At 42.8% G+C, this 13313-nt stretch overlaps 1 protein-coding gene across 4 annotated transcripts in view; it reads right to left on the bottom strand.

Moving 5' to 3' along the window:
• Window positions 1-380: 380 nt before the first annotated feature.
• The window catches only part of LOC105284959, a 38569-nt gene continuing 25636 nt past the window's right edge, over window positions 381-13313 (bottom strand). The window contains exons 24-48 of one of the 4 annotated variants that reach the window (XM_026970170.1): window positions 13036-13306; window positions 12328-12573; window positions 12116-12248; window positions 9592-9760; window positions 9489-9525; window positions 9274-9409; window positions 9036-9192; window positions 8627-8755; window positions 8087-8431; window positions 7778-7943; window positions 7561-7714; window positions 7356-7482; window positions 7052-7252; window positions 6803-6972; window positions 6266-6737; window positions 5991-6187; window positions 5172-5334; window positions 4090-4428; window positions 3610-3907; window positions 3359-3500; window positions 3085-3284; window positions 2859-3011; window positions 2656-2779; window positions 1464-2298; window positions 381-1382 (exon numbers count right to left, since the gene is read on the bottom strand). In XM_026970170.1, coding sequence (XP_026825971.1) covers window positions 1153-1382; window positions 1464-2298; window positions 2656-2779; window positions 2859-3011; window positions 3085-3284; window positions 3359-3500; window positions 3610-3907; window positions 4090-4428; window positions 5172-5334; window positions 5991-6187; window positions 6266-6737; window positions 6803-6972; window positions 7052-7252; window positions 7356-7482; window positions 7561-7714; window positions 7778-7943; window positions 8087-8431; window positions 8627-8755; window positions 9036-9192; window positions 9274-9409; window positions 9489-9525; window positions 9592-9760; window positions 12116-12248; window positions 12328-12573; window positions 13036-13306 — 5594 coding nt within the window. In that variant the 3' untranslated portion in view covers window positions 381-1152. Of the gene's footprint in view, window positions 1383-1463; window positions 2299-2655; window positions 2780-2858; window positions 3012-3084; window positions 3285-3358; window positions 3501-3609; window positions 3908-4089; window positions 4429-5171; window positions 5335-5990; window positions 6738-6802; window positions 6973-7051; window positions 7253-7355; window positions 7483-7560; window positions 7715-7777; window positions 7944-8086; window positions 8432-8626; window positions 8756-9035; window positions 9193-9273; window positions 9410-9488; window positions 9526-9591; window positions 9761-12115; window positions 12249-12327; window positions 12574-13035; window positions 13307-13313 lie in introns of all 4 variants that reach the window. The other 3 variants (XM_026970168.1, XM_026970169.1, XM_026970171.1) reach the window with 3 other exon arrangements.

The raw sequence follows: 13313 nt of genomic DNA, 5'->3' as shown, positions 1-13313 counted from the left end.
GTTGTTCCAATTAATTGGTAGAAGAAGATGATATAATAAAAAATGGGAGTTTCCATTTAAGATTTTAAAGTTGACCTTGAGACTTCCTGCATAACTGCTGTCAAGGTCAAATATGTATCACCATTTCATGTAATTGTTAAAGCCCTACAACGTTTGATTAAAACATTTTTATCTGTCACGCTCAGTTATCAAAATATTCGGCATGTACGGGTGGTCTCAGACACCCTGTATAATATTATATATATATATATATAATAATACGCTAGAATATATATATATATATATATATATATATTCTAGCGTATTATTTCTAATGCATCATATATTTATTATTTATGTGTCATCAAATAATAGATATCCGTATGAATTAATATAAGTCATTTAGGTAGATATGTATCCTTTATTTTTCTATGTAAATAATTTACGATAGTAATACAACTGCTGCCCGTTTTATCTGTACAATACAGTTGTTGGGATACACTCAATAATAATTTCGAATTTCATGTACAGTTTTGTACGCATGTGAACTAGATGTAATACAACCAATTGTTCGCGAAATATCTTCGTTTCATTATGTACATGTTTCTTAAACATATACCTGCGTCTTATCCACAAGATATACCTGACTAAAGCATTGATCATATGACACAGATCTATGCCCCGAAAGTACGTTCACAACTTAAATAACGATATTACGTGTCTGCATCGCAGCAAAAGCAGCTTTCCCTACTTGTGAGTGTGATTACGGCATTTATAAAAGAGATTTAATAAGCGGGTTGTAACGTAGAAGGATTCTTAGAACCAAATCTTTCTGCAGACTTTACGACGTGCAGTCAACAAACATTGCAAACTGTTGTATGCAAAAATTCATGGGAATGATCGCTGGTTTTATCGTTAGGTCTCTCTGATTAGATCGGCACGACCTGTGTGTTAATGCAACTGATAAAATATTTTATTTTCGAATATAAGGACGAGCAAGTATATCTCAACTACGGATTCAACGAACTGCATATCTTGTGTGCCTAAACAGCAATCTTCCTCTACATATCCATGAAGTTTCGTAAACGCATTTCCATCCCTCTTAAACACGATAAAAGCATCTATTCGTTTCGGTTCGTAGCTCGTTCGATGTGCTTTTCAAAAGATATTTTTTCATTTGTTCCAGAATGCGAAGGCTTTCTGTATCCTTTCGTTGTGCGCCTTTCCCACGACTATCGCGGCGGGATATGCGCGTTGCGCCGCGGGGATCTGCGAGCTTTCCGATTTTGATGTTCCGCTTTCCCTCTCGAATATTCTGGCCGTGCGACTCACGTTTCCGGTTGGAAGGAACTTATCACGGTAGCGGCCACTTAGTATCCTTGCGTCCGTATTCTCGTTGGTAGCTGCGAAAATGTAACATTTTTTTAATAACGTCCGATCATTATCAACATTACAAAAGGATTTAAGATTACAATCGCACACACCTTTCCGCATGGGATTAGTTTCACACGAAGTTTTAGTCACACCATTCTTGGTAACTACCTTGCCATCGCACGTGGTACTTCCTGTTTCATGGAGAGGGATTTCTTTATTCTGTGTCAAACTTACTAGGATCCCTGTTGTCGAACTTAGTCGATTTTTCACGGTAGTTTGTTTTGTATGTTCACTTTCGCGATTGTGTGCCTCATGATCTACTTCTTCTTCGATAGTGGACACTATTCCGAGTTCGTCTACTTGCAACGAAGAAATCAACTGGTTCGTCGAACTACAATCACCGATTCCCGAATCGCGCGAATCACCTCGAAACACCTTGCGCGGTGTTTGTGATTTTGACGTTACACACTGTTCCATTTTCGACGATTTTTCGGTAAGCTCTTCACTTTCCTTGTTCTTCCTCGAGAGTAAAATCTCAAGATGTACCGTGGAAGTTCGCGGAGTGCCTTTCTCTGAGATTAATTCAGCATCTAACGTAGAAATTTCTTCCTTCTCCGTGTCAATCCGCTCTACAGAGTCACGCAAGTTATTTTCCTCTGTCGGTGTTCCTTGTATCTGCATATTTATCTCTGTTACACACGTGGCAGAACGTAAGTTTGTTCGGCATTCGGGTTTTGCAATATCGCTTTCTGCGCTCTTCTCGACATGTTGCACATTTTCATCGATGTAGTCCGAGTTTGTGCTATTCTCGGAATACTGCATCTCAATGCTATCCATCTGGTGCTCGAGCGTAGGCGATGACTCTGCTGTGGGTGTGGGACTGCGTCTGCTGTATGCTGAAAGGATCGCCATTCTTCCCAATGCGCGAATGGCGTTTCCTGTTTTCTGTTAAAACAAAGAGCGCGACGCATGCACGCACAAGATTTAAACGCATGTTAAGATTATTCAACTTTCAAACTACAGAGAGCCGTACGCATATTATGCGATATTAAACATGTACAATATTTTTAAGACAAATCATTAAGCTACCAGAAGAATAATAAAAATAAAATCATATTGGTGAATATCAATTAAATTCATTACATTAACTCGCAATCCGTCAGTTGAAACATATTATCATGGGTTACTTTTTAAATTCTAGGTAATGCTTATCAACTTCACATTACACTTGGCATTCTTTAACACCATGCAGAAAACTGATTGTATAATTTTTATTGAAATTATTGACCTACGAATACGTACTTGCCACTTCCTTCGTATAATGAACTTCTTCAGCTTTTCTGTTGGCAAAACTACTTTACTCGTAGCTGCGGCGTGTTGCGCCATCCACGAATGTTCCAGACATTGCGTTGCCGACATGCGTAATCTATAATTAAAGAAATATGTAGGAAATTTAAGTTTACATGATTTTGGAAGAATATCTTCCAAAAAAGCAAGACACGTACTCCTTTCGCTTAATGAGCAAGCCGCTAATGAAGTCCTTGGCGTCATTCGAGACGGCGTCGAAAGCTTCGTCTTCCAGATCGTAATCCGCTCGAGTGATGTTGGCAAATGTCTCGGCATCGTTATCTCCCATGAATGGCGACAGTCCGGTCAGTCTATGCAATAGAGTTAGATTGACAATTAAGTTGCACGTTACAAATAGTTCGCTCAAAGATCATCAACGCTTACAGAACGTAACAAATTACGCCGACACTCCACATGTCTGACTGAGTGCCAATGGGCTCGTAGCTTATGATTTCCGGTGGAACAAATTCTGGCGTGCCAAAAAGTACTCTGACCGGTGTGTCGGATTTCAAAGTCTGAGCCAATCCGAAATCGATCAGTTTAATCTGATGAGAAGTTCGCGTACGGCACATTACGTTCTCCGGCTATGAAAACGAAATCGTTAATACGCGCGTATTTTGTTTTATCATACTTAAGTGTCATTTGTGAAAGAACGTACTTTCAGATCTAGATGTACGATATTGTTCTTGTGCATGTACTCAACTCCTTGGCAAATTTGTCTCATAAAAAGGATACTGTCTCTCTCCGTTAATGTGAAATCGTCGGCAACTACTCTTTCGAACAGTTCTCCACCTGAAATGCTGCAGGAGACATTTGAATTACGGCTTGGAGAATTACAACTTTATTAAAACTTGATTGAAATTTAATAATTGTTAATAATTTATTTATCAGTTGATTAGGTGTACTTACTACTCCGTGATAAGCACGGTTTCACGAGGACTTTCATAAGCAGCAGCCAATAACAAAAGTTTAGGATGTCTCAGTGCGTTCATAATTTTGATTTCTTCACGCACTTGCGCACGATCCTTCGCCTTAATCGTTCTGACAAATTTTGCAGCAAGTGTCATGCCCGTCGCTCGTTCAATCACTTTTTTTACTATACCGTATCGTCCTTTACCCAGCTCTTCAAGAACGTCATATCTCTCAGCAAAGAGTCGTCCTTCTTCCGGATTTACCACGCGAGCTTCGAAGCTCGGTTCGAATTCGTCTAAAAAATAATATAATTATTATGATCATCAGTTAACTAGTTTTAAATATTTTTAATTTTTTAAGTGCGTTTTTTAAACAAATCTTTTTTTAAATGCGTATCTCATAAAAAGAGACATTGCGACTAATATAGAAAAATATTTTCAATTTTACAGTTAAATTAATATCTTCAAGAACAATTACCTTCTTCTTCGTCGTGGAACATTATTTCTCCTTCCTTTGGTATTCTGACGGGATCGGATTCCATGCCCGGATCGCTGAGTCCGTGGATGTTCTCAGCTCGAATGCGGAAACAATAACTCTCACCCGGCACCACGGAATTTCCAATTGTCGATATCGTGTGACTCAGCGAATGACAACGCTCAGCGATTACCATCCACGTGCTTTCACTGGTGCGTTTCGCTTCCACAGTATAACCGATCACTGTGCGGCCTCCGTCGTAAGGTGGCGATCGCCAAACGATCGTGGCCCGTCCGGTGCTGAGACTTACACTTGGTTTGTCCGTGAGTGGCTCGGGTGGACCTGATGAAAAAATCGAAATTCTCTCCTTTAACAGAATGAGGACCGTTCAAACGCTACATTTCCGACTCTTTGCCAAAAACCAGTATTCGTAGCACACGTTGCTGTTTCATCTACGCGATTAATTTACTTCGATTTTACGAGCGTTTAATTAACCGCTACTGAGTCTGTGCTTGTAACATTTAATGCTCTAACTGTTAGAGCATTAAATGTTACAAGCACAGACTCGGTAGCGGTCGCACGTGTTTCGCAAGGATCCACACGTCATTACGCGTTACGTCGTCGTGACATACTCCTTCTCACGGTAGATGCGTGCCTTCGCTGATACTTACAATTAGACAGGCAATCTCAAGGGGAGAGGAAGAAGAGGTGGAGCCGAATGTCAGAAGAGGAAACGAAGCGGTGGAAACGTGCGGAAAGAAGGAATTATTGCGCGGTGTGTCACGTGAGACTGCCGTCTACCTTGGTACGCGAAGACAGGAACTGGACCGTGCAACGCGTACTTACGTTGGACGTTGAACAATGAAACGATGTTTCTCGTTCTAAATTGCGCTCGTGAAACGATTCATAGGGAAATGCCGCCGGCAAACAGTATCGTCGCTCTGTGGCGTTGATACACTCCGCGTAATTAAGTTTGATTAAGCCAAGGTTGCACGAGCATCGAGCAGCGCCGAGACACGGCCTCGCAGCGTGTCATAAAATTTCGAACGTTAATCTAGCGAGAAGAAAACAAACGGATGGCTCACCTTCGACGGCCAAACTGAAGAATCGTCGTTCCTTGCCCAGTGAATTCTCCACGGAGATCTCGTATTTTCCAGCGTGATCGTACGTTACGTCATCAAGTGTCAAGCAAGACACGCCGTTTCCGCTGGCTATCCCGACCTTCCCGTCCGGCCGTAGTTCGCGATTCTGAAATTCAAACAACGAGGTTTTGTCGTACATGAAATGTATGTTGCAGATACAAGTACTTAAGAACCAATATACCGCAGATAATGTTGATTATCGCCAGCTGCGACGACGTTCCCGCTACGTGGCTGTGCGGGAGACAAGAGGACTGGCACCTATGTAATTCGATTGGCTTTCCCGAGGTTTACACGTTTGCCACATTTTGGTGGGGATGTCATCATGCATGATAAGCAAGAAATTTCGTTCCCGCGATCACGAAGATCGATAAGCAAATGACCATTTCATGAATAACTAATAACCAATTTCTGCGTACGAGAAATTAGTCGCGTTTCATGCGCGACTGCAACGTGACGTAAATCACTCACGGAATCTGTTTATTTAATTTAACGGGAATTGTGGGATCGCACTGATTTATGTTGACGTATGTTTAATCGCGGAACAGTGCGCTCATTGTCGAGAACGAGCGTCGAGAAAGACAGTGGCTGCTTTTATATAGACTACTATTGCTTTACACCGTCTGTCTTACAGAATCTGCTTGAGCGGGAGATCAGAATTACGCAATGTGCGTCGTTAAACTATCACATCAGGCGAATGCCTCGTGCGTACTTATTAGTTGTAGCCGAAGAAGTTGATATTACGAGCGAGAAAAATCAACTTACCACTCGGAGCCACTTGACCATCGGTTCGGGGCATCCTAGATAAGCGGCTCTCAGCACCGCCTTGCTTCCTCTAAATACGGTGACGTCAGTTGGCTCTTTTATGATCGCAGCTTTTGTCAACTCCTCTTCTAAACCTGATTCCGCATACTTTTCGTTCGATATGACGCCAGTGTCCCGAGGAGAGAGTCGCTCCGTTTCTGCTGATGATGGTAAACTGTCAATTGCATCTTTCTCGTGTAACGATGAACTTTTGTCTTTTGCAAGTTCCACGTTACCGTCTAGATCTTTCTCTACGATTCTTCGCGTCGACGGATCGTTCCCAAATCGCGGTTTCCGAATACTCAAATCACTCAAAGTATTGTTGGAAATGCGTTTTCTTGTCGGCAAAGGAGAAATGTGTTTGATGCACGATGCAGTCGGCCGCGGAAACGAAGATGATCTTGTACGCGTTGCCGATTCTTCGCATCTTCGTCGACGTTTCAGTGATGACAGCGCTGCAACTTTTTCCGGCATAATTGTGGGTTTAGTATTCGTCGGCGACAGCTTGGATTGTGCTGGAAACTGGATGTCTTCGGGCTTCGTCGCATATTCAGTGAGATTGTATGGCGATCGCTGCAATCGCAACTTGGCGACGCAGCTAATAGATGGACCCTTTCCGTTCACGGAAGCTGTGCACCGAATCTCACCCGTGTCGCGTGCTGACACGCCGCTTATTCTTAAGATACTGACGTTTCCGTCTTTTGCGATCTAGGAATGCATAAATAGATAATTAATTAAGTTGTCCTATATGCATATTTTTTTATTTAACTTACTTTACACTTTGCATTTTCACGGGCGTCTTTTCTATTAATTGTCCATATAATTTCCATAGTCCTTCCACATTGCACTCGAGCGCAGAAACATGCGGTAGTGCCTTTAGCGACGGTAACTGATAACGGAGTCTTTGTGAATTGAGGCACTAATTTGGAAACATCTTTGTAATCTAGTTTGAAACACGTGAAATATTAATATGAAATATGATTTAACAATATTGGAATCAAAGTAATAATTTGGAAGCGAACCTTGCACAGCGAAAAGCCCACTACAGGACGCAACACCAAAATCATTTTGCACTACGCAGACATATTCACCAGCATCCTGCGGTCGAACTTCAGATAATCTGAGTGCAACGCCACCATCTCCGTACACGACGTATTTATAATAATCATTGTCTGGTAATTCGCGGCCATCTTTGGACCAAGTGACCGTGAATGGAGGCGTGCCTGAGACGTAAACATAAAAAGGTAGCGCATTTTATTACAAATTACATTTAATTGTCTCGACAAGTTAGCTAAGCACAAGTTTAAGAAATAAATTAAGTTTTACCTATGACTCCGGTCTGCAATTCATACGAATGATTTTCCATAACGATCGATTCTTCCCGTAGCGATTGCACGAATCGCGGTGCGCTCCTGTCCGTGACAGCAGAATCATGGGGATCCAGTACAGTCACCTGCAAATATCATAAATTTATGAGATAATATAACGGAAGATTTTCGAAAAGAAAATGGTGGCAGATAACTCCGTTCACCTGACAGCTACTCCTCGTTGACCCAAGGACATTGGTCGCCACGCAAGTGTATTCACCCGCGTCGCTAGCTTTCACTTTCGTTATTTCGATTTTGGCTGTTGTGCCGTCGAAGTGTCTTTTTATTCGCGCGGATCGTTCTAATGGCCGCCCGTTCCTGGGAATGATTCAAGAGATATATTTCGTCTCAGGTTTAACATGCGTTGAAGTCTCCGCTTACCTGTACCATGTTGGTGTCACGCCCGGAGTCCCTCTTATGCGGCACTCCAACTGTAAGCGGCTGTTTAGTCTGCTCGTTGTCGGGAGGAGGCTTCGATCGAACGAAGGGTAGGTTCTGGGTGAGGCGCTTCTGGTTCTGATAGTCCGACTTGTCGGTTCGTGTCGACCTTTTTTTTATTTATATGTGTATAATTAATTATATACTTGTGTAATTACATATGTATAAAATTAATTATATGACACACGAAACTAATGAGATTAATAAAATAACATCGGAAGAACGTCTTTTGCATCAGAGATGTATACGTACTTATTATTTCGAGACGAGCGCTGGCTTCAATCCGACCAAAGTCGTTCTCCGCCGTCACCCTGTAGAGAGCAGCATCCTCCCGCATTACGTCGACGATCTCGAGTATCTTAACGTCGTCCCGTTCCTTGATGGAGATCCTCGCACTTGGCGTTACGATGGTGCTATTCTTGTCCCACCTTATCCAAGGTGCGGGATGGCCGATAACGGCGCATTGGAAGCGTACCGTCTCGCCTTCTTGGACCAAACGATTGTGCGGCACCGCGTAAAATTTCGGTGGACAGACCTTCGGTCGCCTTGATGGGCTGCTTCGCGACAGAACCTGCGGCGATCTAAATTCACGGCCATCTGCGAAACAGTTTGATGATTATCTTCCAAATCATCATCTCTTTATTCCTTTTCTGCATCTACAAATATCTAGCGTCAACAAAATCTACTTTTACATTCTATTAAACTTCTAATTTCTTCCAAAAAAGACACTGAATTAATTTGCACACGTAATATATTGTATATTTTCGCTGCTTTAATAATACTTTCACTTACGCGAAACTGTCGGCGATAAACTTCTGATCGGCGTCGATCGCGGTGTTGATCTCGGCGTCGAGCCCGCTGACAGCAAACCTACCGGCCTCGTTAATCTCTGGCTCAGTATATTCTCCTTCCCTTCGGGCACTATATAATACGCGCAATTGTTCAGTTTCTTTACGTTAACATCAGATTAATTACATTTAAGCTTCGGCTTGTCGTCGTGTCATGCGCGTATGAATGCGCTGTCTTTGTACGAAGTCATGATTGACTAAGGTTCATCAGTCACGCGTTGCGCAAACTTAGAAAGTACCCGACGATTAGCATAATAAATACGAGCGCAAGTGAAAGAGATCGAGAGAATCGCACTTCGCGTCGCGATTTTACTTGCGTCGCTTTTGTGAAGTAGTCAGTTATATAAAATTACCATCAACGACCAGGCAGGCTGATGTATAAGCTTTTCCAAGGTCGTTGTAAGCTACACACGTGTACTCTTCCTCATCCTCGGGATAGACGTGCTGGATGCTTAACCGCGCCGTTTCACCGTCAAATTCGCTGGCAAAGTCGCCCACCATAGCTATAATCTGACAAAAGAAAATATTTTCTGTAGATTGCAGGTCGCTCATTTCGCGACGTTAATGTGAGACCTTAATGCAGTTTATTACCTTGCCTCCGCGCTCCCAGCGAATTAAAGGCGGTTCCGGCGTGGCGTAAACTTTGCACTCGAGAGAAACAGCGTCGCCGTCGCAACACCTAATGTCCCGCAGTTCCCTCTTTATGATCGGCAGGGTCAGCACCTTGCTACAATCATAATCGTACGCTTTCTTGTAAATGGAGCTAAAGTAACAATTAAATTAAATTTTATGTAATAATAACTTACCCTTGAGACTTTTGCGTTTGTTCTTCCTTGCCCTGGCCTGAGAAAGAAGAATCGCTGGTGTGAATTCGCGCGAGGTACAAGAAAGTTTTGTTTGCTTGCTCACCTTTAGCGTAGATCTGCAAAGAAATCACAGCCTTTGCCTCTCCATGGCAGTTGCGGGCTATCACGGAGTACGTTCCGGTGAAGTCGAGCTTGGCGTAAGGAATCTCCAATCGGTACTGTGGCCCTGCACCCACTAGGCGGAAGTGAGGTGCGTCCCTGTAATAGTCAGGCTGCAAGGGAAGACTCGTGTTAAATCATGAACGTGCAGGAGATCGCCGAGCCAAGAAACGCGAATCGCGAGTGTTTAATGCGACTGCAGTCGAATGCAGCCGTAATCGAGACGTTACTACTTCTTATCACACGCGCGTTCCGTTCCTACTTACTTCACTTCACGCGTCCGAGTTTTATCGCTGACGACAATAACACGGCATAGCTCGGCTACGTGATGCAGCGCGAAATCGCCGAGCAGGCACGAAGGAATGATTCAAAGTAACGATATAGACGCACATAGATTTGGATGCTTCGTCTCCGCAAATCTCGCGGGACGTCATCCGCTGGCAGCATTAGGCTCACGGAATAGCGATTAATACTGAAGATACACGTCCCGGATGACGCTTAACGCGTCCTCGATCGTCACCGTAACGCGTAAAGCGATTGCGTTTCTCTTCAATGTCCCGTGGCGAGCCGCGCTGAAATTTCGCAGCACGCACGATGAAACTTTGGACGTTAGTTGTTACGCAAGATCCTCAAGACGGGGTTAAAATTCAGCGTGCGGTATTGGTAGCGAAAAGGACAGCAACGAAAGAGAGGTGAGAGATGTCTTCGTCATGGCTCTAGCCCATATAGGGAGCGAAAGTCGAACAGATCGTTGCAGTCTGATCTGGTTGTGCGTATTACACGAGCGAACATTACGCATATCACCGTGTACCCTCGTGTACGCTCATTCCTCATCGATCTAGCGATTCGATTTGAATTAATAGCGCGTCTAGACATCGATAAACCACGCAACGTTCGATCCTTGAATTCGTATCGCGACATAATGAACCCTCCGAGATGTATCTATCTTGCACCTGTCACATTACGTCGCCTACGCTGAAATTTATGCGGAGGATACTTCCCGATTGCAAAATGTAGATATAAATCGTCTTGGAGATAGTTCGCAAGGACTCGGCGATGCTGTCGATGCTGTGTTGTGTAGCAAGCTCCGTTTATATTCCCACACGGCAAAACATAGTATGGACTCAATTAAAGATAATTTATTAGCAATTAACTTCTCTTCCTTCTTTTTTTCAATTTTTTATTCCAATTTTCCATCTTTAATTGCAATTAAATATGTTATTTAAACGAGTGCATAATGTATTTGCAATATTGTTGCATATTCACAAATGGTAAAAGAAGAAATTTGCATTGTCAATTTTTCGATAAATGAATTTGATGTAGTACAAATTTATAATTATTTTAACGAGTTCATCTTAGTTTTGGACTTATAAAATCTTGTTTAACTAATAAGATATTATTGATTATATGATTTATATATTAAAAACTTAATATAATTATTAATATATTTACGAATTATAATTACTAAATATAGAAAATAATAAAATATTAATTAAGAATTAATATTATATTATATTAATTAATAATTTTATTATATTAATTTTGATTAGTCACTTAGTACTTAACAACAAAATGTTAGACTTACGTTATCGTCGATATCACATCGAGTTAAATCTGATTTTTTTATGAGTATCGTTCATCCAATATTTGTTGTGTATTTGCCGATTGTTACAGATTGTAACTTTAATCGCGGAACGAACTAAGTACATTAAAATAGTAATTCGCTTTTCAAATGAGACAGGGCACGGTGATATCGTATCACATAGTCGGAGTATCACTCGGAGATCGGAGAGGCTGTTCATTCGCTAAAGTTACACGACGACTGTTTTGCCGCTCGTTACGACCGATCCATCGACGAAGAAAGCTGCCAGCTTATGGCTGACGACAAGTGGGGACAACTGTTCCGTACACACATCTCGCGATCATGCAGATATCGCGGAGTGACGTAGACGCGCATTACTTCTTCAGGTCGACGCATCACTTCCATTTTCCATCTTGGATCAGCGGATCGTCGATCAGCAGGACGACCGATCCCTTTCTCGTGTACGATGTGCCGAGAATTTCTTATTTCTCCGTCCGTATAAAAAACGTCATGTGACGTAACGCGTCGCAACCATTTAAAGGCCACCCAATGTCAATGCCGTTTCCTCGGCGCATACAATGCCTTGCCCGTTTATGGGTATAACACGCTCCGTTACGTGGCCGTTTCTTTTTCGCAACTTGACCCACATAACGTGGATCAAAGCGGCATTAGACACGCGTCTTTTCTACCGACCATTTGCGCAAGGTACGTTTCTCCCTAGTCGGCTGGTCATAATTTAATTTAATTTACGACTGATTAATTATTGACATATTGGGCATTTTCCCTTTGCAGTTTATTTACAGTGCACTATCGTCACCGTCTAACTTCATTCGAAAAGGAGCGGAGAGCCACGATAAATTAAAGAGATTGAGGTCGTCCAGCTTACCTTGAGAAAATCGCGCAACCATATCACTTCTGGCTTAGGATCTCCGACCACCTCGCACAGTATGACGACCGTATCGCCCTCGACTGCTTCGGTAGATAACGGTTTCGTAACGAAAAGAGGTTCCTTCGAGTACCTGAAAGTCTCGCGATTTCATAGTTATTCGCAACTTTGCCGTTGATGCATAATGATGACATTACGATGATCGGACTTACGGTATATCTGGAGATGCGCTTGTAACGTTGGCGGGCCCATCAGCGAAGAACTGATCTTGGACCACGTCAGTGATGACAGCCATTCTGGTCGATGTTTCGGCATGACCGACAGCATTAGTCGCCGTGCAGGTGTAAACTCCAGCGTCTCGAGCGGTGACGTTAGCCAGACAAAATTGAACAGTGCCGTCGTGGCTTAACGTCATTATGGCCCTTCTGCTAGGTCGCAGACGAATACCATCGCGATGCCTAGATGCAAAAATGGGATTATGAGGGTAAGGAATCCTGTATTGCGAATCGTGTTACCGAGAATGCAAAAGTTGTTTCAGCAGATTTACATTATCAAATTGAGCTAAACTTCCAGTCGAATCTCGAGTCAGCCTACACCGCAGAAATCTATTAAAATTTCTATCAAGACGAAGCTCGTAAATATATTTGCGATTCTCGCATTTAATTACGTTTTACTTGGCTCAAAGGCTGGCTTGTTGCATCATCCAATGAAGTGCGTAACTTTCGTCATGTAGTACTATTTGCCATGACTGTGAAATAGCACTTACTGATGGAAAGCTGTGAGCCAAGCCGCGTAACACCAACAAAATGAGACTCGAGATTTGGCTCAACATGTCAAAATCAGCGAAATCAGCTTACCGACGGAGTTTTGTTTAATTTGATAATGTAAATGCTCTCTGCTTTAGTCGTAACAACGCTCACCAGACCACACCGACACTTGGGTAAGCCTCAAGTTGCGCGGACATCCGTAATTCACCGCCCAAGGGGATCGTGTAAGCCGCATCGAGGCCACGTAGGAATTCCGGAGCGATGTAGGCGCGAATTCCCTTGTCTACTACGAGGATGCATCGACAAGACACCGAGCCATTTACGTTTCTCGCTGTTGCCATGTAGCATCCGGAGTCGTCGAGGGTGGAATGAATGATCTCCAAAGTGTGGAAGTTTGAGTCGTCGTCCCAGAAGATGTGGCGATCTGAGAA

Source organism: Ooceraea biroi, chromosome 6 (assembly GCF_003672135.1).
Source record: "Ooceraea biroi isolate clonal line C1 chromosome 6, Obir_v5.4, whole genome shotgun sequence".
Classification (NCBI taxonomy): domain Eukaryota; kingdom Metazoa; phylum Arthropoda; class Insecta; order Hymenoptera; family Formicidae; genus Ooceraea; species Ooceraea biroi.
Note: the sequence above shows the minus strand (reverse complement) of the source record. Positions and strands in the feature narration are given on the sequence as shown.